The 27,084-nt window shown below is 45.1% G+C and overlaps 1 protein-coding gene and 1 long non-coding RNA gene across 3 annotated transcripts in view; one reads left to right on the forward strand and one right to left on the reverse strand.

Moving 5' to 3' along the window:
- ZFAND3 (zinc finger AN1-type containing 3) overlaps nucleotides 1-2,846 on the reverse strand; it is a 135,905-nt gene extending 133,059 nt beyond the window's left edge. Inside the window, exon 1 of the mRNA XM_066993835.1 lies at nucleotides 2,694-2,846. Within this exon, the coding sequence (XP_066849936.1) occupies nucleotides 2,694-2,764 (71 nt within the window). The 5' untranslated portion in view covers nucleotides 2,765-2,846. The remainder of the gene's footprint in view (nucleotides 1-2,693) is intronic.
- On the forward strand, nucleotides 1,876-20,308 carry LOC136790371 (uncharacterized). 2 transcript variants are annotated; one of them, XR_010830201.1, is made up of 4 exons: nucleotides 1,876-1,941; nucleotides 9,800-9,957; nucleotides 10,121-10,259; nucleotides 19,779-20,308. It is a non-coding gene; the product is annotated as an uncharacterized lncRNA (long non-coding RNA). The 2 variants fall into 2 exon arrangements; XR_010830200.1 differs by having other exon boundaries at nucleotides 9,800-10,259.
- The last annotated feature ends 6,776 nt before the right edge of the window (nucleotides 20,309-27,084 follow it).

The raw sequence follows: 27,084 nt of genomic DNA on the forward strand, positions 1-27,084 counted from the left end.
TCTGAACCTCGCTGGAGCAAAAGTGACAGACTGGACATACTAAAGAGAAGGGGAAGTCTGCAGAAGATTTAAGGATTGCTTCTGTGATCTTCCACAAAAGGTAAGAAAACGTTAGTTGTTGACCTTAAGCAGATGTTTCAGAAGTTCTGAGCAGGCTCACTCAAGTCCTTCTTTCAGTTGTTCATTTTTCAGTCTCTTAGATCTTGAAACATCAAGAGTTTAGTAGTTTTCCAGTCACTAGAGATTCCTGCAACCTACAGGATCTGAATTTCTAATATAAAATCCAGCATTTTAAAAGAACCCCTCCAACTTTAATGCAATAGTATGTACAGTCCTCTCCTGTTAACCCTTTGAATACCACCACTAGACCAATGTGTACTTCAGGAGCTACTTTATGACTATTCATCAACAGGCAAAGTTCAGCCCACAGATCCACAGCTTACTTCAATGGTTTTCTTAATGGTTTTCTCAATATTTTCCTTAATGCTACGTTTGTGGATTACTGCAGAAAAGTATTCATCTCACCATAAATGGTACTGCTAGCAGTAAACAAAAGTCAAGCCAAAACAAAACAAACAAAACCGCCACCACCAAGCCCCAATGCTATCTTTTACACTCGGCCACAAGACGTACTGGGTAACGTCTAGACCCGACGGTCTGACCCACTGGCAATGAACTCTTCTGCAGCCTGTGTGGTTCAGGCGCACTCGAGAGCAGCCATCCAAGGATTCTCCATCACTGGACTGATGCAGACCAGGAAACAAAGCAAAGCTATTCCTCTATATGCCTTTCTTTAGAAAGTTCATAGCAATTTTTTCATCAAGTTACAAGTTTCAGAACTTTTCATAGGATGAAATGCTAGAATTCTGCAGAGAAAAGGCAAGCATGGCCCTGTTATCCCCAGTGTCAAAGCAACATAAAGGTCACCGAGAAGACTCCATCCTCTTTAAGACACGTTTTTGGCACAACCCTAACTGACACCGAGAGCAGCAGAATTCAGAGGCATACAACCCTTTATCCTAGCTTGACTTACTTCCTTCAGAATGCTGGCATAACACCGTGACACCACGAGTCCTCCTGCCAGTGCAACGCTGCTACAAGGGCATGTCCATACAGATTTACCAGCAGATCCTTTCAAGCACTGGCAAGGCCCAGGTGAATAAGGAGAGGACAACACTTAAGTTTCTTCAAGACAGAGAAGTACAACAAGCCATCAGACTGTGGAAGCTGATGGTGCAATTTATTCATTTTTTGAAGTGGAAATATAGCTACAAAGCTTGCCAATGAGTATTGAAAGGCACCTGGGAGAAAGGGAGCAAGAAATAGCATTTTGATAATTGTTTGTTCAAGGGAAACGTAGGTTTTAAGAGAAGAGTAATGGCTTTAAAGGCAATGGGTTTTCTTGAGGGCCTCCTGTCACCATTAACCAGATCCTCAAACACGACGCACCAGATTTTTGTCTCTTTATCACAACCCTCTGAACTAGCCCAAAAGTTCAGCCCAGAGGAAAAGTTCACTTTCAACTTTCTGTGACTCTCCTCTCACGCCAAGATCAGGTTACACGAGTCGGTGCGCTGCCTCAGAGACAGCAGCAACTTGCTCCCCACTACACTGCAGAAAGCATCAGTGCCAAACATGGCAGCCTAAGAAAACAGAAATTAACAGAACAATTTACTGTATATTTGTAATATGCCTTGCACAATCACTCCCGGCAGGGCCACGGCATATGTTGCACTTCATGTTTTCTCTCATAACTCACGAAAACGGATTTCACTTAAAATCCTGCCTCTCCAGTGGAAGCACCCCACGTACAGCGACACCGCTAAATCACTCTTATTGCATCTCCTTCCTCCCAGCCTCCACTCCCCCCCCCCCCGAGCACCTTACATTGCACGCCATAAATCCCAGGAAGGCACAACCACAGACAAGCGGAAAGCTCAGGTGAGCCCTCAGAAGTCTATTTAGTCGTGTGTTCTTCGAGCATTTCGTCAGCAGGAGCGTTAGGGACTAACATTTCTGGGATATATATATATATATATTAGGGGCGTTTTGTGGCTGCGTGTGTCTGGCAGCAAACCACCTGCCATGATACGTCTGATTTAAAATACAAGAAGTGATCGGCGATGGAAGCGTATCCAGCACCCTAGGGCGGGCAGGGGGTTAGCGAGGGCCCGGCTTCGTATTTTTACCCCAGCTCTGGCTCAATAACAGCAGCCCTACTTCTCCCTTCCTCGCAGGAGGCCGGCCAGCAGCCAGGCAGGCCGTGGGGCTCCCCGAGGTGACGGGACCACCATTTTACACAGCGCTTTCCCCTCGACCTGGGGGGGGGGGAAGCAGTTGGAGCCACCCCCCCCCCCGGCTCCCTGTGGGGCTGGGCGGGGGGAACCGGGGGGAGACGGGGGCGGCCCGGGGGGGCTCGGGGGCGGCGAGGGGACCCCGGGGGCGGCCCGGGGGGGTTCACAGCCGGGCCTGCCCCCACCTGAGGGGTACAAGCAGCCCCCCCCGCCCCAAACCCACACTTAGGGGGGCACAACGCAGCCCCCCCCCCCCCCCTCCCAGCCCCTCCCCAGGGCTCAGCCCCGGCCCCTGCCCCTTCCCCTGCCCGTTCCCGGTCCCCCCCCTCCCCTCCGCCGCCGCCCCGCCCGGCCGCAGCCCAGCCCAGCCCCCTCCCGGCCCGCGGGGCCCTCGCTTACCCCCAGAAGCCGCAGGGGCAGCGCGGCGGCAGGCTGGGCGCCTTGCTGCGCTCGCTGCCGGCGTCTCCCATGGCGGGGCCGGGAGCGGGGCCGGGGCCGGGCCGGGGCCGGGGCCGGGGCCGGGGCGGCGGCGGCGGGCGGTGGGGGGGGGGGGAGGGGGGGGCGGCGGGGCTGTGAGCCGGGATTCCAGGCCGGTCAGCTGGAGCCGGGCGCCACCACCGGAGAGGCGGCAGAGGGGTGGCCGCGGGAGGGGGGGCGGCCGCGCCCTAGCGGCAGGGCCCGCGTTGCCGCCCGCCCGCTGTGACGTCCCCCCCCCGCCGCCGCGGCGAGGTGCGCCCGTCCGCCCCGCCGCGCCGCTCGGCCCCTGACTCAACAATGCGCCCCCCTCCCCTCCCCGCGCACACACAGACACGGGCCCGGCCCCGGCACCTCGCCTCCCCCTGGCCTGAGCGCGATGGTTTCGCCGAGCCGCCGGATCAGCTGGGAGCGGCCTGTACCAATGTGCTGCCCCGGGGGGAGACGGGATTGAGCGGGGGTGGGAATGAGGGGAGAAGCGAGCTTAGGAGGCGCCCGCACACTCGAGAAGGGAACGAGTATCTCCGTAACGAGGCCACGAGGGGCTGCCTGGGCTCTCAGAGCCGGCTGGCTCCTCTACCCCGCGTTCACTCCCACCCACACGTTACGCCGTAGTGGTACAGCCGGCGAACGAGGGGGGGAGTGGGGGGGCGGCCGGCCGTGGCGGCGCATGCGCGGTAGGCCCGCTACGCGGAAGTGGGCTGGTGGCCCAGCGGGGCTCGGGGCCTGCCCCGTGCTGCTCGGGCCGGGCCGCTGTCAGCTCGGCGCCCCGTGGCGGGCGTTCGCCTGCTGTTCGCCTCTCTGTGAAATAAAAACGGTCACGTTCCTAAAGCACGCGGCTGTCCTGTGCTCTGTTCTTGGCTGTCTGGGGAAGCTAAGCTGAGGGCTGGCCTCAGCAGTGGGAATGGGGGCACCGCGGCCCTGCTGATCTGGCCACAGAGGGGGGGAAATGGCCGGGGTGAAGCAGGGCGAGCAGAGAGATGGGCGGCAGGCACCCCGCTGGGCTGGGCAGCTGGCTGCAAAGGGAAAGGAGAGCGGAATGCCAGCGTCTGGACTTGGGAGCTGAGTAATGGGCATTGTACCTACAGTGCAGGCTTAGCAAGCGGCCTGGGGCAAGTCGCAGCCTTGCTGTACCTTGGTTTTGTGTGTGACATGGAAATAACACCAACCCCCTGCCAGAAATTGCTCTTTTGACCTCTTTGTGGAAAATGGCATGTGGAAAAATACCGGTGTGGTGATTATGCAGGTGGAATTGTAATACATTCTTGAGGTGGTGTTATCTCACGTTTTGACTTTGAACCTAAACCCAAGGATGTTTGACATTGAAAGTAATATACGTTGTTAACAAATCCTGGAGTATGTAGGTCTTTGTGAACAGTTGATTAATTCTGCCAAAACTCTTTTGACTTAAATATTGACCATCTTTAAGAATTTTGTATCAAATTAATTCATGGCAGAGGGAAAAAACTAGTCATGGAACGCACAGAGACAAGCTTAAAACTTTTTTACATGTTGAAATTTAATTAAACTCAAGTAAACAGGCTGCTTCTGAAGAGAGGTTTATGACTGAGCTCACTAATAGCAGTTGGTTTATCCAACAACCATCGAGGTTCAGGCTGACTGACTCCCTGTTGATGAACCAGCCGGGCTGTAGCTCAGCCAGACCTTGCTCTTCCTCAGCAGAAACTTTGAAAGCAAAAACATCACTGAGTGTAAGATCGAAGCGGTACAATGGAGACGGGATGTGTGTTGAGAGTTTTCATTGACAGATTAACTGGTGCCAGCCCTCTGGAAGTAGTCTGTGGCTGCGTAGTGAGCGCCCTGTGCGCTGGGGTGTGAGAGCTTCCTCTTGGCACAGCTCTTGGAGGAGCCTCACTGCTGAGGCAGCACTGTGAGTGCACTGAGAGAAGTGAGTACTTGAACAAAATAGCCCCAGCTTCATTAACTCAGCCCTTTAAACCAGTAAGTCAACTGAATATTAAAATTGTCCCTTATGTGCTGGCTACCTATAGTGCTACCGGAGGCTGTAAACTCCCTTCGGTTAAGCAGTACATTCTGTCTTTCTTTAAAGATGATTTGATAGCTAGTTCATATGTCCTGATTTGCAATTAAAATAGAGTCAGCTTTCAGCTGTTACAAATGTCATGGAGAAGCATTCTCTGTGGTCTTCTTGCTCAGTACACTTGTGTCATTCCAAATAAACTTGATTTTGTAAGGTTATGTTGGGTTTAATGCCCAAGTTCTGGTTTGCGAAGCAATTCAGATTTTTAAAAATCCTATAGTGGTTTGGTAATTCATTCCAAGTTAAACACAAGAAAAACATGAGTTCAGACATAATGGGATTACAAGAAGTAAGTATATATTTAACACGATGACAATGAAGACACCTCAACAGCAATTTAGCTCTGCCCAATACTGATGCCCTATGGAGGAATAATCTGAAGGGGAAAAAATCTTTGGGATTCTAGTATACTTCAACACTCTGGGACAGAATAGAAAGAGCATGTGTGCTTGGTGCTGTAATGTCTTATGTCTAAAACAGTATTTTGGAATTTTTTAAAGAATAACTTCTGCCACACTGTTTTTCAATAATTGTGGTATTTCCTATTTTATTTAAGTAGCAGAAGGTATAAATTACTGATGTATCATTCAGAATTACTTCTGGAAAAATCATTACATTAATCTGAAGTTGTTTCTCTAAACCTTTAAATGTTTCGGTTTGTGTCATGTTTCTTCTAGTCTTATCACTCCATTTGCAACCTCCAGAAAGTGTTTCTGTAGTGCAACATCACAGCAACGGAAAGTCTTGGTGTGCGATGCTTCTTTGGAAGCTGGCTGGGAGAAAATCTGTTCAGCTGATCTAAAATTAATATAGTCATGAACAGGGCATCACAACCTCCATAGAGTGTGTAAGCCATTCTTCCAACAGATCTATTGAGCCAGGCCGCTGGCTCCCTGACTGAGGAGCTTCGTTACTGACATTTTCTTTATTCTTTTTTTTTTTCCATCCAGAGAGTCCAAGCCCTGGATACCTTCTGAACTAATGTACAAGCATGTGCAAACAAATGGATAAGCAGCACCTAGAAAGCTTATGCAAGGCATTAGTTGGATAGGGGTGGGAACATTCATACTCAGAAAGTCATCGTATGGTCCAGTTACAAGAAGGCTTGTTTCAACCTTGGTGAGGAAAGGTGTACTTAGTTGGGAAAAAAAAAAAACTACTTAGTAGTAGGAAAGTAACTTGAAAAGTGGTTATGTCAGAAGAGCAGTGAGCAACAATTTAACTCTATGCCAACAGAAACAGCTAATGTAATTTTAGTTCTGCTTATCCGAATGCATGAAATGGATGGGGAAGGTAGTAATGCTTAATGAGACTGTAGTCACCCTGCAGCTTTTCTCTGGGCATCTTATTGCAGAAAAATCACAGAATGCAGAGAAGAGCGACCAAAATACATGTAGTCTGCAGACAATGAAATACTCTAAAAATGTAATGTTTACAGTTTGACCAGTGAATGATTACATAACAAACATGGAAGGTATTTACCAGCAGGACACACACAGTTTAGTAAAAGATGTAAAAGATATGTTTCTAAGGGAAGAAATACTTAGGTCAAATAAGGAAAATGTTCTCACGGTGAAGTCTGATTTTTTACCTCTTGCTGAGTGCTTTGGGCTCATTCTCAGTGGGGCCACAATGCAGGATTAGATGAGGTAACAGACTTCTCAGGATCAGGAGGCAGAACTCTACCAGATTTAGAAGCAACAATTAAGTATCGTTGTTTCTCAAGTGTTCCCTTTCTTCATATATACTAGAAAGAGTTGTACCTGTGTACAATCAGAACGTTTTGGGTTGTTTATTTTGGTATAAACATGATTGCCCAGTTGAGATACATGTGCACAACCGTGAAGTAGAGCAGGTGGAGAATGTCACAAGTATTGTACATCTTCCTTCTCATCTTGAGATCTAAATTACCATAAAATGATAAAAGTGACTCATGTGGTGCCAATCTGTTAGAGAGACTCTTGAGCTGATTGAAATAATCACCACTTTTTATTCCTCTCCAGTAGGCTGATATGCTTCGTAGCAAAATCTTTTCTTTTGGAAGATCATTCTTGTTAAACCCTCTACTGAGGTTGAAAAGTAAAATGAGCATGTGGAAAAGGGCGATGGAGATGACATGTCTGAGCCGTAGTCATATCTAGCTATAAAGGTGAACAATTACAATGATTCGCAGGAGCCCAGGGGCATAGGCTATCGCCCATGAAGAAATTAACCTGCAGCAAGTCAGCATCACAGATGGGACCCCGAAAAAGGCGACTGAACCCTGCCCGAGACTGGCACACATTCTTTTGGCTGAATCAGGACCAGGGCTGTCAGCCTTTCAAATGCCTGCTTTACAATGCTTAGCTCATCTCGTTTTCTACATTAGAAAAGCACGTCTTGGTTCTTTGTATGCAGCTGGCATAGCAGGGTGTGATCCAGCTGAATGCCTCAGGATTTGCTTATTCGTTTAGTCTGAGTTAGGTGTCAGTGCAAGCAATCTGAAGACAGAAATGCCCGCACCTTAGCCTCTGGCTTGGGCCTCAATGAATCTGACTCCAGGCTTCTTTGCTACTCAGAGGAAGCCTCCAGATTAAAGAAGGCAAGCTGAGTTCATCTTGGCTCTCAACATTGGTTGTGTTGACGAAGCAAAAAAAAATAGAATCATCTGTGAATTATCAACTTATGAGTCATGTAGATTAGAAGGTTTTCATAGCTACGTCTTTTTTAAAACATAAAACCTACATTTGAACACTAAAAGAAAAGTTTAAATAGTCGCAGCACAGAATTTGGAGTCAGGACTTTGACGTTTTTTCCATGTTGTTTTAAATCTCTCTGTGCCTCAGTTTTGCTTTCTGAAATGGAAATGCTCATACATCTCATTGACAGTCTGGAAGCAGAATCTTTACTGGGTGGCATTTTTAGAAACAAGAATTAGTTGTTATTATTGCTCTAGCTAAAAGAGTGGCATTTCTTTGCAATTAATGGCTGGACGGAGAGTCCAAGGTGAAAGCAATAACTCTTAACACAGCCAGATGCAATTTGCAAGGATATGACTAACCCAGAGGCAATTATTATTAATAATACTTTTATTTATTTCACACATGTATTCCTTCCTCTTGCTGCCCTTTATGTAATCCAGGACACTTTGAGAAAAACACAAATGCAAAAAATAAATAAATAAAATACATACATATATATATATATATATAGTGCAATTAAACAAAACATTCTAGGCTAATCTAAAAAATGACAGATCAAATATTAAAACAACAACAGCAAAACTTTTGGCATGATTTAATGAAAGGAGAGGGGATAATAGTGACCCCACACAGATGTGACAATGACTAAGAATGAAATCATTCACAGAAAAATAAACCTGCAGATCAGATGTTCTATATAAGCTGATACTTTTTTTTTATTGTTATAAACAGTGAGACTCATGAATGTGTAATGATGGTCACATCATGCTAGGCATTTCCTAATCATAGACAGCAGACTAAGCAAAAACCATTCTTAGCCTTTGAGAGCTCTTTTTAACAAGTGAGCTCCAGGCACTTTTTTTTTTTTTTTTAAAAAAAAAAAAAAGATAAGCATTATCACAGCAATTTTACCAGGAGAAAAGCAGCCTTGGAAAGTGAAACAAACTGTCTTCCCAATACAGCAGCCCATGCAGGGGTCTATGTCCTCTTTCAGAGCTTGTGCCATGAGTGCTTCCTTTGCAACCCTCAAGACCTCCTCCTTTGCCCTGGATTCAGCATCACTTAACAGCGGCACCCCAAATCATCTTCGATGCAACTACTTGGTTTATAAATGGAAGAGTTAAAAGTAAATAAAGCACTAGAAATTTCCTTTCATTTGAAAAGGGAGCTTAAGGCAAAAGAATATAATTAAACAGAAAGGTGGAAGATGCGTGATATTTATATATTTCCTTTGCTTCCTGGCTTCCCTTCAGTATTTTCACAATACTAGACCAAAGGGTCCTTGTCTGCACCTAGGTCTTCTGGGTCCTACTCTAAGGTAGATAAACAAGCATGATAAAGCCTTGACCTTGTATAAATATAAAGCAGTCCGGTCTTCATTAAACTGGAAGGTGCCTGCCCCTAGCAATCTGTTTGAAGACGAGCTGTTCCTGCCCTTTCCTCAGCATCTCTGAAGATGTTGGATGGGGAAATCTGCATCGGAATGCGTTTCCAGGCCCCTCAGTGGGTTTGTCAGTTGTCTGACTCCTGACCTGGTGTTTCTGAGCACAGCTGAGATGAGCAGCAATTCCCTCATAAGCGCCACAATGTCAGGGAGGCTTAATTGCTTAGCGGCATGAGAAAGTGCTCAGTAGTTCAATGACAAAAGATCTGAGGAAAATGTGAATTGGGACCCTGTGATTCTCCCCTTCTGCCCCTGCCTGCTCCCTTCCATAGTGCACTCAACATTTAGATTTTTCAGGGATGTGGCACCAACGTTAGCCAAGAAAATCCTGATCTTGCCATTTCTGGTGTCCATGTGAGCACAGCAAGATCAGTAGTTAGAAGTCATAAGTGCAGCCTGGGTAATTTTGTAAACAACAGCAGCACCAATTTCTTTTATAGCAAGTAAAAAAAAAACAGACATTGCCGCTGGAAATGAATAGCATACAGAGCAGCTGTTTCAAATTTGTCTGACGCTGTTATAAAACAACTTTAAAGTGTTAACAGTTGTACCCGTGGCAAAATTTCCTTTGCTGTGTGCACACTTAGAGCTTTCTTTTATGCTATATGACCAGGCAGACACATTTGTGCTCAGTCCACTTGCTTTTCGGGTCACCTCTGAGGAACATCATGCCAGCTGCTGGCTGCAAATGGCTCGCAGACTCCAGGTGCACTTGCAGGCTGGACTTGGACAGAGGCCGAAGAGGGAGGAAGAGGAGGTGAATTGGTTAGGGCTGCTTGTAAGTCCTGTCCCCCCTCCCGCAGTAATACACCCGAGGTAGTGTGCTCTGTTCTTCTGTCCCCAGGCTGAGAATGGAGATGAGAAGGAGCTTTCACCTATGACGAACGAGAAAGAAGTTGAGTTGCACAACAACGTCGTAGTTGTAGATGAGATGGAAAGCAGAGAGCAGACTAGGAGAGAGAAGAGCTGCAGTGACTGAGCTGAATGACCGAAGCACCCTGTGTGAGCAGCAGGCAATACTCCAGCTGCTGGCCCTCGTTTTGGTCCTGTGCAGCTCTGTTGAAGCTGCCACCAGTGCAGAAAGAGGGATGGGTGGTGTGGGGGTGCTGCTGGGGGGCTGATGTCTCCCCATAGCACAAGGAGCGCCCTCCGTTTCTTTCCGCAGCAGCAGGCATGGCAAGCCTTGTCTCAAAGGCTCTTGGATTCTCTGTCCCAAACTGCATGGCGTATAATACACACTCCAGCTACACAGATGGTCCCAGAGGCAGGCAGCTCCTGCAAGAGGGAGGATTGCTTATAAGCAGGTAGGAGGGAAAGCGGCTCTACATGTCTGTGCATGGATGGGGGATGTAAAGGTCCTGGGGTGGTGAGGGGAGATGGACTCCTTACAGCTTCTTAACTTCACCTGCTGAACATGCACTCACCCCTCCAGCTTCCCAAACCCGTCTTTGAATTCAGGACTGACTCTGGCCTGTTCATGCTACAAATGTGTCGATTCATAGGACAAATGATAATCTGAATGGAGTAAGAGTCTGGCCTTACATTTGGCCAGAAGACCAGTGCAAATACCCACACCGAGGTTTGGAGCCGATGGCTGACACAGGAAGGAGAGACTGGATGATCGTGTATGTCTACCCACCCTTCTCTCTTGTAGGGGAGAGAGCATGAGTCTCTGTTTGGGTAGGTAAATGGCTTTTGGGGAGGTTTATTGTATTTTACAGAGAACTTTTAAACAGAGGGACAGGTTACAGGGTAGATCTTGAAGGCAGGAGACAGGAGGAGGTGTACCATAGGGACAGGTCAATGGTTAACAAGCTGGAAATAGTTCAGTGAAATACCACAGGCTGAAACCATGGCAATGGAGAAAAGAGTAACAGGAGGACAGGAAAAGAGAAGGTATCAGCGAGCTCTTGGTAAGCAATACTAGAATTGAGAGACTTCTGAGCAGGGATCCTCAAGCTCATACTGTTGCAATTAGCCTCCTGAAGCTGGTCTGCACGTTTGGGACCGTCACTTTCACTGCCTGCTGCTGAGCTTACTCGTTCCTTTATTAACCCCCACAGCAGTGGCTAATGGGGATGTGAGAGGCACAAGGAGGCTGAGGGAAAAGCTGAAATAGTGGCTTTGTCTGTAGTAGCATATATTTCTGAAGTGATACAACAGTTTCTCTTTGACACCTCAAAATGGGATTTGGGTCAAACAGATTTGTTTTCCTGTTCTATTGGTCTATTTCTAATCATTTCTCCAGCAAGCAAAAAAGGCTTCAGCTTTCCTGGTTTCAGAGAAAAGCTTGAAAAACCCTATCCAGGAATTTCTACTGGCCTTTGGAGGCAATTTATAGACAACAGCTCTGAGGTGGGAGCTGCCTGTGCTAATTAGTGAAGTGCTATCATTACCTGCAATTCGTAGAAGGGTCTCCTTAACATGAACTCATTCATCTCTCTGATCAAGAGGTCAGACAAATCCTCCAGACAGCATGATTGTGAGTAGGTCTTGATAGCCATTAATCATGCTCAGTGGTAGTTTCCTGCCTTTCTGGGATGGGCCCATCACCTCCCTCCTTTGGGCCCAGAGGGAAGGCCACACGCTGTGTCCATCTCCCTTCTACCCTAGTGCTTTCTGGCCATGCTGATTTATTGCATGGGGTGAGATAGCCACTCTTGCATCCAGGATCAACACAACCAGGCTGAGCGCCCCTTTTTAAAGAAAAACAGATGCACTGCTCTGGTTCAAGAAGTTAAATGCTGAAATCAAAGCACATGGGACAAGACAGTTTATGCGTGCTGAGCCATTGCTGGAGCGCACATCTGGTGCACTGAAGGCATGGCCGTGCTGCCTGCAAGGCCTGCTGGATGCAGCTCCTATTTTCTGCAGCACACTGCATCTGTGCAACGTCTGTGAGAAGACGGGGAGAGCTCTCCAGTAAGGGGTTCAAAACCTTTCTGGTTTGCATGCATGCACGGGCAGTCAGCAAATGCCCTTGTCTATGCTGTGGCTGGACCGAAATGACAAAGTGGGGACCCGTGTCCTCACAACCACCATCACAGGAAGGCTGTGCCATGCTGTGAGGGGGTAGGTGATGCTCTGTAGAGCTGTCTGTCAAGTGCAGAGGAAGGTGTTACCCTTCTTTCTATCATTTCAAGAGTTTAATGTTTCGTTACAAGCTTTGGGTGCAACATCTCTATTCTTCTTTCTTTCTGCAGCATGTATGTACAGATCCATGGTACAATCTAACCAATTTATGAAGAAATAACAGATGTGATACCAAAAGTTTTCGCAGCTGCCAGTAAGCAGTATACATACCCAAGAAAAATGGAGAAGAGTGCAGCACATGCACAACACAGTGGGGCTTTCCTTGCACCTCGTTCCCCCTGAAGTTTTTAACGTCTCTCTTTCTGCCTCTCGCTGGAAGGTCAGAACGGCTGCCTTAGCCAGTCTGAGGTGACAAGTCCTATCAAAACAATGAAAGAACATACTTCTTTTTTTTTTTTTTCCAGAGCAAGAAGGAAAGTTGTGTTTTAAGTCCTACATTATGGAATGGTAACTAGTTCACTAGTTTGTGGTTTTGCCTACTAGCCATGTCTTCGTTTAATTGCTTAACCTTTTCAAAAGATATTAGTAGCCTACTTACCAACACCAGCCACACATATGCTACTGTGTTGGTTTCAAATGGTTTAATTAAACGAATTTAGGTAAAAAAGGAGGGGGCAGCTTGAAATCAGATGTATGGCTCATTACCACTGCTGCTCTAATGTTTCTCCAACCTAGAGCAACCCTACAGGATGCCATTTTCCTGTAGAGCCCTAAAGAAGAGACAGGATGACTTTTCTTGGGCTTTTGACAGAAAACCACCTTCTTATTCTGAGGAGAGATTTCTGCACCTATTGAGTGATCAGCATATGAATGAATTGGGAGAGCTCACTGGCAGCTGTTGGACATTTATCCTGCTTATGAATATCACAGCTTGCAGCAAGTCTCCCCTCTGTAAAAAAATCTGAAGCATTCAGTCAGGAATAGGGAAAAACTGGGGTGAACATCCAGATGGTGCTGAACTGAGATACCAGAAGATGGTTACAAAATTATCTCTTCTCCAGCTTCCTGCATTATTCCCAAACAGCAGGCTATGAACAAATAACCCCTGGAGACTGGTATTTCTGTCAACAATTTCATTTAGTATAGCCCTGGGACTTGTAACAGCCGGTGTGGGACAGTGTTACACCACTAGTATTGGCACATCTGTCTAACAGCGCACTGACCTGTTACAAAGAAATTTACCTATTTAGACCCAGCTCTCCATTTCCCTCTCCCTGCTAACAAATGTGGCTTTAGCTATTTACATAGCTACAGATCCAACCCTGCTGCTACTTCTATTCTAAGCCCATTCCCCAGGAGATCTTTAAAATACAATTATCTCCAGCTCCACTTGATCACACAATCTGTCCCAAGGTCTGTTCCTGCTTTTTTTTTTGGTCCTCCTGTTGCCAAGGTCTCTCTCAAGGTAGTCTGCTCTCTCTTTTCTTTGACCCTGTACCAGCACCTGGCCACGCACCTCCTTGCTGTGGGAAAGCCTCGTGGCCACGGTTGCTGTTGCAAAGCAGGCAGTGGGGTGGTGGTACTGTATTTAACCTACCCCCACGCAGGACATCCACCTGCCCAAAGCTTTCCTTTGCCAGCCTCTGTGGCTGTTTTTGTGCAGGTGTCAGTGCGTGTCCCCAGCCACGCACTTTTTCTCCTCTCACCAACAGCTGAGTGCTCAGTCCAGCGAGCAACCCCTTCAGATTGTGTCATTTCAGGCTGCTGGAGAGAGCTGAGCAGCGAAGAAATAGAGCATGGTGTGATATTTTGGGTTCAAGGTTTGCTAGAAACTAGCAGGTGGCTTCTAGTGTGCCGGTGAAGAAGCAGGGCCAATAGAGGGACAGGAAAGCACAGGCTTAGGAGGCTGTGTGGTGGCATTGAAGGACTACTAAAATTAAACTCCGCTCTCTAGGTTTCAGCTGTGTCCAGTTTGGATTCAGCTTACACTAAAACCTAGGCTCTACTTTATAATCCTGAAATATGTATAGCTTTTTTTTTTTTTTTTTTTTTTTTATGAGGATGAAAATCGACCTTGAAACAAAATGCACAAGGACTACAGCCATAGGTGGGGCAGTAGAAAAATGGGTGAGAGACAAACTCTCAGTAGTTAGCTCTAGCTTCATCTAGAGTTATTTACTGCAGAACCTCTTACGCCCGTGTTTGCCTCATGTAGTCTATTTCTGGAGACAGGCTGCTAGACATTGGCTAAGCAGGTGGTTTGCTGATGACTCCCACATTATATATTGATCTGTTCTGTGCTCGCTGTTTCTGGCTGGTAACTTTATCAAGGCAGAACTGCCTCAGTGTTTTATGTTATGACAACGCTTAGCAGTACTGGGTTGCTGAATGAAACACACACAGTCCTCTTCATGTATAAAACCATCAAAGAAAAGAGGATAAAGCACCCACTTATTAAACTCACTCTCCCTTCTCTTCCCCTCTCATGCCGTGCCAGCCCTGAATAAACCCTAATAAAAAGCTCAGCTCTTTCCCAGGAATCAGTGAGCATCCCTTCTCTTCCCTTAAGCTGCAAGGTGCAAAAGGTGCTTCTCAGTTCCTTGCTAAACCACCTGCCCGGAGGGCAGCATCCCTCAGGAAGGGCCAGCCAAATAGACACATCAGTCTGATGCAATACCTATGAGTTTTCTTTGTCCCTTCAGCTGTTTGACCCTTTTGGGTGTCTGTGATCCATACTAGACTGATTTCTTCCTCTAATCAGTGTCAGCGCCAGCTGTTTTTGATGACTGCACCAGCTTTAGATGTGGTGACAGAAAGGACAGCATGCAGTTTTTTTACTGCTTGTTTCCTGACTTGCGCAGGCTGGTGCATGAACCAGAGGGAGCTCTGACATGCAGCATGCCTCATGTTTTATGTGGCACCTCTGTGGTGCTTAGGAATTTAGAAAAACATATGCCCCTCCATCATTTTCTCATCTGAATGCCAGAAGGAACTAACTCTAACACATCCTATTTTGAGTCGTACCTTCTTCATTAGGCAACATTGACACTGGTCCTATATTTTCTTGAACTGAGGATGACAGAAGTGTGTCTTTGCTAATTGTTACCTGATTTACCCAGCTGGATTCTTCTGACACCAAACAACCGTGGCAGAGCCCAAGAGTACCAGTTCAGCATTTTAGTTTCCAGAGTCAGATGCTCTCTAGGTGAAAGGAAGTCATGCTACAGATTTGTAGATAAGCTCTAGGGCACTAACTGGTTCCTAGCCGAAAAGAGCTCAGTCAGAGCTATGTTCCTACTCACACCTTCAACAGAGGCTGAAAAAAAAAAAAAATTGTAAGTGGGCTTCTTAGTAGACAGAAGGAGAGAATGACCTTGAAGAAGGGTGAAGTTCATGTACTGGATTACAAAAATAATTTGAATCCCCAGACCAGTTTTTTTTTTTTTTTGCACTGCTTGTGCTTAGTTATAAACTTTCTTTGCCAAAGAAAAGCTCTTTTTGTCTTTTCTCTGTGTACTTTTTGCTCAGTCATACCCTTTTCTTCCAATAACTTATTTTACATGTCACCTTTTGCCTGGCAGCAAAATGTCTGAGAATAGTTTGAAAATCAAGGAGGGCAGTCTTACAGTAGAGAAATAAAAATGCCTTTTTCCAAGCTCAGTTCTGCATAATATCTATAAGTTACAGTTACTTATGCTGCCTGAATCAAAATCATTTATTGCCGTTATAAAAAAAAATATTTTAAGAGTTTCAAATGGGAACTTGTGGCTTGATGCACAGATTGGTGCTCACAGATTTATTAGACATGTGATAAGTAACTTGTGAATAAGAAGATAGCTGTAATCATTTGAAGATGCATTTAAGTTTTAAAGATATGGAACCAAAAAGTGTATATTTTCTGTAATATTCAGAGTGCATGTGCCCTATTTCCTACTGGAATGGGTGACCTGTTTGGAATTGTGCAGCTGTAGTTCAGAAGCAGCTTTCATGAGCTCATGCAGGTAGATAAGAAGTAGATTTCGTATTCCATTGAAAAGGGTAACATCTCTTACCAGGGTCTGTTAAACTGTTCCTAAATGTTCTAAACATTTCAGCATCCCCTTGTATTCTTGTTTCAGGTGTTCTGCAAGCTGTTTCTGACTTTTTAATTTTTTTTTGCTGAAGGATCACGCAGCTCAGGAAACACAAGTTTTGATCCTTCTCCTGCTTCTTTGGCTTTAAAACCACGACATTCTAGTGATGAAAGGAAATGGCTCCTGCTTTATGTCAGATAAGACTACCATAATTTATGTTATAAAAGCCTTAATAGCACATATATAACCATTCCTAGGATTAGGAGCAAAGTGAAAGAGAAGTCATGCATGTGGTGCTTCAGCCTCTTGAAGTTTCAGGAAGCTTCATTTTCTAATGGGCAGATGAGGAAACAGAACCAGAGCTCTTGGATTTTCACTATTGATACTGCTATGAATTCATTTGCACAGATCATTTGATCTTTGTGTGTGTTGGTTTGCAATAGCTATAATGCTTTTGCTATCAGAGTGGTGTAACCTGTTAGTACTTGTAGAGTGCTTTGAGACCTCTGCATAGGAGGCACCCCATGAAAGCTCAAAAAGGCATACAGTGAGGCCAACTTCAGACTTCTTGTCACTTTTCTGGATGACTTATTTTAATTACAATGTGCTAAGCAGTTGTAAACTTTCAATTGTTGCATGTTGAACAGAGGCTTTCGTTGCTGGGGTTTGAAAGGTTCCCATCCAGCAGCGTGGTTCCAAGTTCATCAGTGCTGTCTCTGCTGATCCTGCCCTGCTTTCTCCTCTGCAATCCAGTCCATCAGTGATTAATTCTCCTCTTGAAATTAATAATGGCGAGCTTGTCAATATTTTAAAACCCAGACTTAATTTTGCTCTCTTGAGCCTTGCCTTTGGCTCCTGAAAGCAGAAGCTTTAAACTCTATTATTTGGGAGGTCTGCTGGGATGCCTTGGTGTGGCAGGTGCTATATATGTTTAGTGCTGCATTGCTATTAAAATCCATTAAGGATCTTTCTGGGGCTGTCAGCACACTGCAGATTAAAACCAGAAAAGTAAAGGCACACTCAACAAATGCTGCTGTAGTGGTTCAGATAGCTGCAGAGAGAGGGCTCATCTTTGGCTTGTGATCAGTTTACTTCTAGGTTCAATGGAAAGGTTGTTTGGCTTCCTGTACAAACTCTGAAAAAAAAAAAATCAATGTGAAGATACTTGGATGAGAGCCAGAAGTGCTGTACTCAATCCAGAATATAGAGGTCCTTCACAATTTCTATATTCTGCTCCATACAGGCTCTTTATATTCTAGTGAGAACTAAGCTTTGCTATCATGACTCCAGCACCACTGCAGGGTTATAGGATGTGAACAAGTTGTCAGATTTTATTTGGATCTTTAAAAACGCTTTTCAAAACCCCCTGCCATGACACTGTTAAAAAAGCAAGTGAAAGGTGAGAGGAGGAGCCATCAGACACCTGCAAAAGAGCTGGAAACAAAACAGGAACAAGCGATCGGTTTTTGAGCTGACAATGATTCACTGGTTTGGAAAGGGGAGGGAAACGTGAGGTGTAAGAGGTGGATCTGATGCTGCCATAGTCTCCTTAAACCTGGTGGAGATGGAGCAATGGCAGAGGCAACCCCTGGCAGCAGGCAGTGGTGATGGGCCAGCTCCCACGCCAGCAGGCACACAGCGATGCTCCAGAAGGGGTCGTGGAAACCACCCAGACACCTCAATGAGTTTTGCTTGAGCTGTAACATCGCAGGAAGGGAATTAAGGTGGTATGAGGGACAGCTTTAGGGATTCACTTGCTCAGGGCATAACGGGGTGAGCAAATATGCAAATAAAGTAAATCTACCTAGAGTATGGGGCAAGTCAGTTTGCAGTCATGGTAATGCCCTTGCTGAAGAAAGCAGCACGATCTTGTCCTGCCCTGGTTTCCTGTTTCAGTGAGGATACCAAATAAGGCTCTCAGATACAAGTGGCAGAGATTGTAAAAGAATGTGAATGAATGTTTTATTCGGCAGAGGAAGGTTGGAAAACACTGAAAGTTACACATCAGGGAGTTGGTTCCCGGTTGGATTGTGGAAAATACAGGTGGTAGAAAGAGGAAAAATAGACAGTCCTATTCGCCCTTCCAGAATACCAGGATGAGGGGACTTTCAACGGAAATAAAAAGCACCACATATAAAACTGTTAAAAGGAAATACATTTTATACAATGCCTAATTAGCTCATTCCCATAAGATAACATTAAGCCTAAGAGATTAGTAGGATTCAAAAACAGGATTAGACATTTATACGGATAATGTAATTGGGGATGTTCTCATTAAATAGAATACATATTTTCTTTTGTTATGAAAGGATATAAACCCTCTTGCTTCAGGACCTAGGCCAGTTGTTAACTGATAAGAATTAGAAAGAAACTTCCCCTGTTGGCAAGTCATTCCTACTTGTCTTCTGCTTCGTTTCCTGTATTTAATCGGAAGCATTTCACCAGGCACTATCACAGAGGGATTATTAAACTATATGGACAATTTGTTTGGTATTGCAAGGCAGTTCCATTTCTTCATAACCAGATGCCCCACTGTGACAGATCACAAAAATCCTAGTAGCCTCAAACAGAATCCCTTTTTCCTTCTGCTAGCTCTGTAAGAATGTTGACCTGGAGGGCCACCTATTAGGTACCACCAAATAGTCACTAACAAATCTCACATGTCTATCCTAACTGTGATACCTTCAAAATCTCCTGCAGGGCTTAAATGAGATCAGTTAGAGGGGTGGCTGGATGCCAAAAACTCTACAGCCCACAGCTTTTGAGGGTATGTCCTTCTTCCACACATGTGAATGCGATTGTCTTATGAATGCTACAGGCTGACAAGAGCAGGAACAAAACACATTCAGCTAAGAATGAAACAAAAATAATTAGTAGCAAAAAAGTGGTTCAAAACTCTGCCATTCACTTCTGGGCAAGATAGGAAAGATCATGGCAGTAGCCTAGCTTCCCTGTTTAAAAGCATCAGAAGGCCTCATCTAACCTGGCTAAAACTAAACTGCCTTGCATCTTGATTACTGAAACACCCTTCTCTTTGGTCTTGCCAAGTGTAATTTCAGTCTGTGCACATCCCTGCAAAATACTGCTGTAAAGATCATCCTCCTAATCCATCAGCTTGAGGATTTTACACATTCTTTGCTCCCCTACTACATTCCTCCTCTTTACTCCATCAAACACAAGCTATTTATCTTTCCTGTCAGGCCCTTCCCACCCTGCCAAAGAGCTCTCCTTTGCTATGACAATGTCGTTTCCCTTCTCATCATTCTGTCAGTCTCTATTTCTCACTTGTTAACATTTTTATAGAAACACTTCTGTGCTGTCTTCCCTGGTGCTACTGGGATGAATGTTGGTAAAGAAGTGTGAAACCCCCTCATTATCCTTTTGCAAACCTCTGCTAAAACCTTGGCATTACCATGCTGCCTATGAAGAGCTTGACAGTGGTTTGGCCACTCCCCATCACACACACAAACACGAGTCCATTCATCCTTTCCACTTCCCTGTCTGCCAAGACACATCCATCGTCCTTTTGATTTGAATTTGGGAATGTGTGTTGGTTCTGCAAAGTGTCTATACAACAGCTTCTCCATCATTAACCAGGATTTCCAAGGGTCACTGCAAAACAAGCCCTGGTATTTCTTCTTCCTCTTATATAAATGTTCACTTGAACACTGAGTGCTGTGCTAATGAAACACACAGGATAACGACTGCTTTCTGCAGGTCACAGACAGAGCTGTATGTGGAAGGTCACCATCCTCTGTAGTAGCGGTCCCGTCTGAAGATGGCTGCAGTGAGAACTGGATTTCAAATGGAAGTGTTCAGCTTAGCTCTGTTCTTGGCAGTGTTTCTTTTCCCTCATCTGTTAATGACTGCTGCAAATCCTCCAGTCCAAGGGGGTGTCTTTTGTGTACTAAATGCTGCCATTATTTATCAAGCACTCTTGTTGAATGTGCTTAAAGTCAGTCCTGCAGGACAGTTTCAATCAAATTCCATTCAATTTATTCTATCTGAATAACTCTGAAATGTAAATAAAATTAAATTAATGGTGCTGTATTTGTATCCTGTTACAAATGTAATAAGCTTGAAGTAGTGCTGACCGTAAAATCAGATGAAGACTGTAGAGTAAAAAACAACCTCTAGAAAATACCACAAAATTTGATATCTGGCTTGCAAGAGCAATCAGGGGTACATTTAATCCAGAGGGTCTTTTTAATCATATTTGTTCACACTGCTTGTCTGCTTCAGTCTAATAAAAGGTGAGAATAACTCGGTCTCCTGTAGTGGTTATATTTGGTTTAACAAGCATGCAAAATACTGTGTATCTGCTCCCAGCTCACTGTTCTGGGATTTGCAATGATATTGTTATTAATAATAATCTTACATTTATAGGACACCTTTAATCCCAAAGCACATTATAAATTGTAGCTGAGGCCCAACGTGCTTACTTAGCACTGTCAAAATATGTGTGAGTTCTAATTATGCAGGAAGATACTCCAGATTTGGTCCTAGGAATTGTAAATATTGATATATACATGGCGTTTTATCTATTGAATACCTCCCCAGGAAATGTATTCCCCAGAAGGTCTAGGATTCCTGCCAATTAGATATTTGGATCTTTTCTGGTGCAAACATTACCCCAAAACACTGGGGAAACCCCAGCCTTCACCAGGAGTGCTACAAAATGTATTGCAGGCATACAAACCAGGCACAGTCTCAGGATTTGAAGGTCTTGTCTAGAGCATTAGGGACAAGAAGATTTGTGGACTGCAGTAAAGCAACTGGGAACAAGTAGCTGAATTGGCCCTGCTGGGACTCAAACCTCTGGCTCTGGGGAGCCCAAATATTTTGAACGCTGCCGTCTGTTCCCCTGCAAGCTGCTCTGCTTCAAGCTGCCAGCCCAGGGAGTAGTTAGGAGTACTTTCAGTCTCTCACATACTCGTTCTGCATAATTTACAAGAGCATCAAGGACTTCATCATATACAGACAGAATTCAACAGACTCAGGGAAAAGATGCACAAGTGTCTGGGACAGCACACGGGGAAGGAAGAGGGGAGTGGGACTGAGCTTACATAGGCTCATTCCTACCCATCACAAGTCATGAAAGCTGCCCTGGGGAGGGCTGATCAGCTTTTATTTTCTTCCACCCCTGTTGATTTTTTTCTATAAGCCCTAAAGGATAATGCAGTAGAGTTGTTTCCACAGTAAACACTGCTCCAAACATGAACGGATCTCAGGCCTTCATCAGTTATGGCATTAGCCACCTCTACACATGAAGCAAAATTTCTTTGTTGAGGTAGTTGAAATCGTGAAGACCATAGGCAAAGTGCGGTTGCCAGTGGACAAGAAACACTTCTGAACTGTGAACAACATTCAGATATTAAGGAGAGTTCATTTCCAAGACTTTTTTGCTTTGACCTCCAGGTACTTGGACAGCCTCTTCTGAAAGTCCTGTCTGATTGACTATGAATCCTGGTGTCTGAAATGACGCAGAAAATATTCAATCAGGGACAGAGCTGATAATTTAAAAAAAAAAAAAAAAAGAAAAGGTGGTTTAATATTTCCTCATTTCAAAACCATGCCTAGAAAGCTTTCTGAGTTTGTCCAGACTTGAGTAAAATTAATGAAATTGCAGTCATGCCTTTCATTCTATTTACCCCTTAAATCTGCAGTCTCGGCACGCAACGTGCTTCTTCCCTGCTGTGAGAATGCAGAGTGCAGTTACGTGGGCTCAACAAGAGAGGGCAAAATCAGCACTGTGGAAATGGGGTACATCTTTGTGGAAGGCACTGGGATTATGCCAAGAACATATTCAGTACAAAGGGTCCAGCCCAAAGTGCTGAATGAGGTGTCCTGAGTACATCATCCAAGGACCATGGAGGTCCACCAGTAATCTTTTATTTTGATTTAAAAAACAAGCAGTCAGAGAGTTAAATAAATTCATAAGAGGAATAAACTCTAACATTCTCTTCTGATCTTCTCCCAAAGATCAACCCTTTCTCCCAAATCCTTTGTTATGTGGCTATCTTGCATGTGCTGCTCACATGCTTTCTTCAGTTATTCACAGCCACATGACAAACGCTACCTAATGGCCAGTTTATCTTATTTATGCTTTTGTACTACCCTTTTCTTACAAACCTGAAACACTTTGAATTCTCACAGTGAATTACAGAAAGTCAATGTTCATTTTTCATTGATTGGATTCAATACAAAAATGTCTTTTGTGAAAATCTTTGGATGAGCTTTAGTGTATAAAGGTTTGTGTGGACACTTTTATACTTTGAACCCTTCTGCACAGCATCTTGCTGATGTCCCATACGATATTGCTTCACGCTAAGTCTGTTTCACTGTTTACCTGTAGGGTCTCAACAGATCAAAGGTGAAGCTAATGTGATTTGGCTAATGGTGTGTGCACCCAAAAGTAGGCTGTAAAAATCTTACTCTCAAAAATCTCACATATAGTGCCATACCCTGCAATCTCATTGCCCAGCATATGTGAGGTACCATCAAAAAGTCATAGATCATACTACACCCAGGGAGACGAGCAGGCTGCTTGGATTTGCCCTAAACTTGATGCCTGCGATCTCGAATTATATGAGTATATACCAAAATGAACGAGTGGAGAAGAATCCCCTTAGGATATAGCTCATTGCAACAATGAAGGAACAGAGCTCTGGCAGAAATGGAGGAAAACCCCCAAGGCCATAAACAAAGTCTTTGGCAATACTCCATGTACCTATTCCTTCTCCAAGGCTTTGGGTCTGATATTTGGTGCTGAAGGGGGTGTGCAGGCTTCAGCCTGTGCTGGTGGCAAAGGGGAGACTAGTCCTAACTTGGCCAGGGCTATGAGGATGGAAAATTCCTGGAAATACAGGATCCCTTCCCTGTACAAAAAGCTGGAGCAGACCCAGGGAAGAGATGCTCCATAAACACGGCATAAACTTGCTATACCACTGAAGCAAAAGGGTTCTCAAGAAGGTAGTAGCAGAATTTGTGTTAAGGTGTATCTTAGGCTTATAGAGAGGGAATAAGGAAGGCACTTAAATATGTTCAGCAAGTCCTGCAGTTGGTGTTATTTTAGGCCAATGGGAATTAGGAAGTTTCTCCAATCTGTTTGGCTTAAAATTCCCATTTTGATGCTATATTTCCTGCAAGTAGCATCCACATAACAGAAGTTTTGTTTGGTGGTGATTATTCCCTTGAAATTTGCATAGTAATTGCACACCACCACTTGCTCACCATCCCCATTCTCCCAGCCTTTTTCATTTTTATACCAGCCAGGTCAATCACTGCAGCACATGCTTCCAGACCGATCAAACTAATGACAGTGCAGGACTTTCAGATAAATGAATGCGTAAGAGAGGTATCCAAGTCTACTGATACTTCAGTTAGGGAGAGTTTGGGCAATAAAGAACACAATTTGCTATTTAATGAACATTATTAACTTTCAGATCCCATGTCATTTTATGAGGTATATTTCCCAAAACAAGATGTGTGAAAATGGAAGGAGATTAAATACCCCTTGTCTGGTCACAGTCACTCTCTTGCCACCATCAGACCTTAGGCCTAGTAAGGCTGTTGCAGGACCCTGCTTGGCATTGTGCTTTGAATTTGTCCCCTAGCACAATAAAGGAGAGCAGGAAGCCAAGGCAATGCTGCAGCTTCTCACTGAGAGCAGAAGACAAAGCATGCCCAGGAAAGTTGTTGGTGAAGCGATGCTGCACCTGTGAGAAGGCTGTTCTGCCACATGAAGTCACCACATCTCCCTTGTCTGTCCTCTGCCTTTCAAATAGGTCCCTTCTCTGTTTTTCAGGACCCCATTCATGCCAGGGTGAACTCCTCCAGCATAAGGACAACCTGCTTCAACACACATGAAAGGGTGCCTGCATTGCCTCTTGCTCCTCACTCTTCTTCCAACCCTTTACTCCACGGATTTCTCCTGCCTAACCTCCCAATGCCTCTCATCAACTCCACCTTTCCTTCCTTTTAGGACTCTTTTGCTAAAGGGAAGCAGTATGGGGAACATTTTATTGCCAATAAGCCTCCCCCTGCGTGAAGAAGAGACTTGGTGATGGCATTCCAAAATTATCACTTTGGAAGTGTTGTCATGGCTGCTACAGAGATCCCAGCTGACACAGCAATGATTTACTCATTTCTTCAGCCTTCCTTGCTGCCATACCACAGCCCACAAGAATGGGGAAAGTATCAATGGCAGAGTGCCAGATAAACCTCCTAAGTAAGAAGGGGAAGGGAAGAGAACCAGTGTTTCACATCCTCTTGATGGTATTGTAGAGGATGAACAAAGCAAAAAGAGGGGAGCTCGCTGACAAGGTGTGTTTTTTTTTTTTTTTTTTTTATTGAAAGGGGCAGAAGACAGAATCGAACTGCAGAAAATTAAAAGCTACAACAACAGTAATGAAAAAAGCCTGCAGAAGGGGCTTCTGGAGTGGAGACAGAAGCAGAGAGCTGGTGCAGGATGTGCCTGTGGCTTGTTCCTGTGCAGTACGTCAGCCCCAGTCCTGTTGTGCTCTAGAGTCCACAGGGAAAAGCTCTTATTGAGGACAGCAGTACCCACGCCAAAACACAAGCCAGAAGCTCTTTCCTTCCTCCTGCAAGGCTACAGCAACAAAACCAGCAAAAGCCCTGTGACTCCCACGCTTGTATTCAGGCAAGGCCATCAGACAGAAGTGCCACATCTGAGAGCTGTGCCAGAACACCCACCTGGGAGCTTTGCAGCCTTGCTGGGTGCACCCAGCAGCTATTCAAGTGCTTTACAGTACAGATTTTGCCAACAGTGCTTCACAGACTCTTCCGTGGATGAGTCCATGACTTGGCTGTTGGAAAATTTTGCCTGGGTTTGCCTGATAGGAGGTTTCACTACTTGCAGTATTTGATTTTCAGTAAAGGCTATTTTTGACAAAAGTGTTAAAGTTTTATAAATTTATATGCTAGCTCGTAAACATTGTAAAATGCCTTTTTGACAAATCTAATAAACATAACAAAATGCCCTGTCAATAAAATCACTGAAATCTTGCCAGGCTGCATAATAACATTGCATTTCAGCATGGTTAGCACCTACCTTTAAAGAAGAAACACAAACCCCCTTCCCTTTTGAGCCATGAGTTGCTGCAGTTTGCTGACCTTAACACATTCAAGACCCTGGGCTTCTCCTTTCTATCAGTCGTTGAGTCGTCAGGGCTAGGATTAGCTACGGGGCAAAAAATACAGGAGGTTCACATTTCACAGGAGCAGATATCGCTCAGTAGCCTCCAGCTTTGTCATATCCTTGTCAGCCTTCCAAGTAAATACTTTGTACTCATTCCACATTAACTCTTGGTAGAATGGAGCCAGTCTCATAGAAATTCCCAGGAAAAAGTTTCATGAGCTGAGAAAGCTGATGGGAAGACCATTTTCTGAGAACAGGAAAAAATCGTGTGACTCTTGCTGTCAAAGCTGTTGGAGTAAGAGCTACATTTTTCATTAGATGAAACAGGTCTAGCTTTCGGTAGGTCCTGGCATCCTAGGTCCCTGCTGGTCACACCATATAAACATGGGCAGACCTTCTCTAGTGATGATCCAGGCTCTTGATTTATGCTTTTGGGTGAACTCTTATAGCTGCTCTGTGTGAGTATCTGTGTATGTGTGTGTGAAGACTCATCAGCTGAGTCTTCTCAGCAGCTCTGCTGCAATCAGAAAGCTTAACTGTACAAATCTGTCAGAAACCTGTGCATCACCCAGCTGCCTGCTTTGGACTGTCAGCACCATTCCCACAGCAATACATGCTTCCCTGACAGCAACACCAGCACCTGCTCCTCTAACCCCATACTGGGTATTTCCCATCTAGTAGTAGCTGCCAGAGGTTTTTGCAGTTTAATGATGTAGTGACGTCCATGGGCATAAGCAGAGGAGGAATAAACCCTTCGGGATACGTGCCCAGAATTATGGAGCTCCTATTTCACAAGGACTGGTGCTGTTTTGCAGTGCTGTGGGGGCACTGAGCAGAAAGATGGGTGAATGGACATGCTGTGCTTGGAGCGGTTGCACTAGCAAGGGTTTTAAGCAAAGAACAAAGGCTGAAAAAAATCCCAGCAACCCTACTTCCTAAACCAAAAGTATGTGGATGCATACTCAACACCAAGCCCTTTCTCCTAAACAAAGGTCAGTCCTTGTCAGAGAGGACCCACTTACTAGGTTTAGTCAAAACCAGAGCAAAAGCCTTACGGACTCTCTGCTCAGCAATGCTGGGCTCCATGTGCACCCAAATGCAAGGACACGTGCAAGGAATAAACCCACTCCAGGAGAGGACCCAAGTTGGGCCTGTGCTCTGCTCCTCTCCCTGCTCTCATTCCTGCTCCTGAGCAGTACAGCAGGAACCAAAATTCAGCGCTGCTGGCTAGGGCTGTGGTCCACAGCCCCAAGCTAAGGCAGCGTAGCCCAGGGCAGGTTGCAGAGCCACACTGCGGGGAAAGCTGCTGAAGGAGTTCTGTGCTGTGGGGAAAGCTGCCAGGAGCTTCTGCCAGATGGCTGCAGGAGAAAGCCTCTTGGTCATGCTTTTCCTTAGACACACTGCTTATACGCACACCTTTCCTGAGAATGTTTGCTGTATGGCTTTATAATTAAGGTGGAGAACCTTCAGCACCTTCCAGAGCTTCTGAGAGAAAGAGAAGAAGGCTGTCTCCCTGACACTGTTGCAGAGGAAGGATCCTGGGGGGTCTGAGGAATGACCTCTTACCTTTCCAATACTTGTCTGAGTCCTACCTCCTCCCACAAATGCTCTGCCCTCCACAACGAGGTTCAGCTCCTTGTTAAGGGACATTCGGCAGAGGCACCCCAAAACTGCGGGATACCATTGGTAGCACTGTGCTGTTCATTACAAGGAAGTGTATTTATTTCCATTTTCTTCACTGTCCTGATGAATTTGGTGTAGTAAATCAATGGTGAGATGAGTGTCACCCCTAAGCTCACTGAACCGTGCTCTCTCCTAATCAAGCCAGTGAGTTCTCCCTAGCTTGCATCTTCCATAAGTATT

This window comes from Anser cygnoides, chromosome 3 (assembly GCF_040182565.1).
Source record: "Anser cygnoides isolate HZ-2024a breed goose chromosome 3, Taihu_goose_T2T_genome, whole genome shotgun sequence".
In the NCBI taxonomy this organism is placed as follows: Eukaryota; Metazoa; Chordata; class Aves; order Anseriformes; family Anatidae; genus Anser; species Anser cygnoides.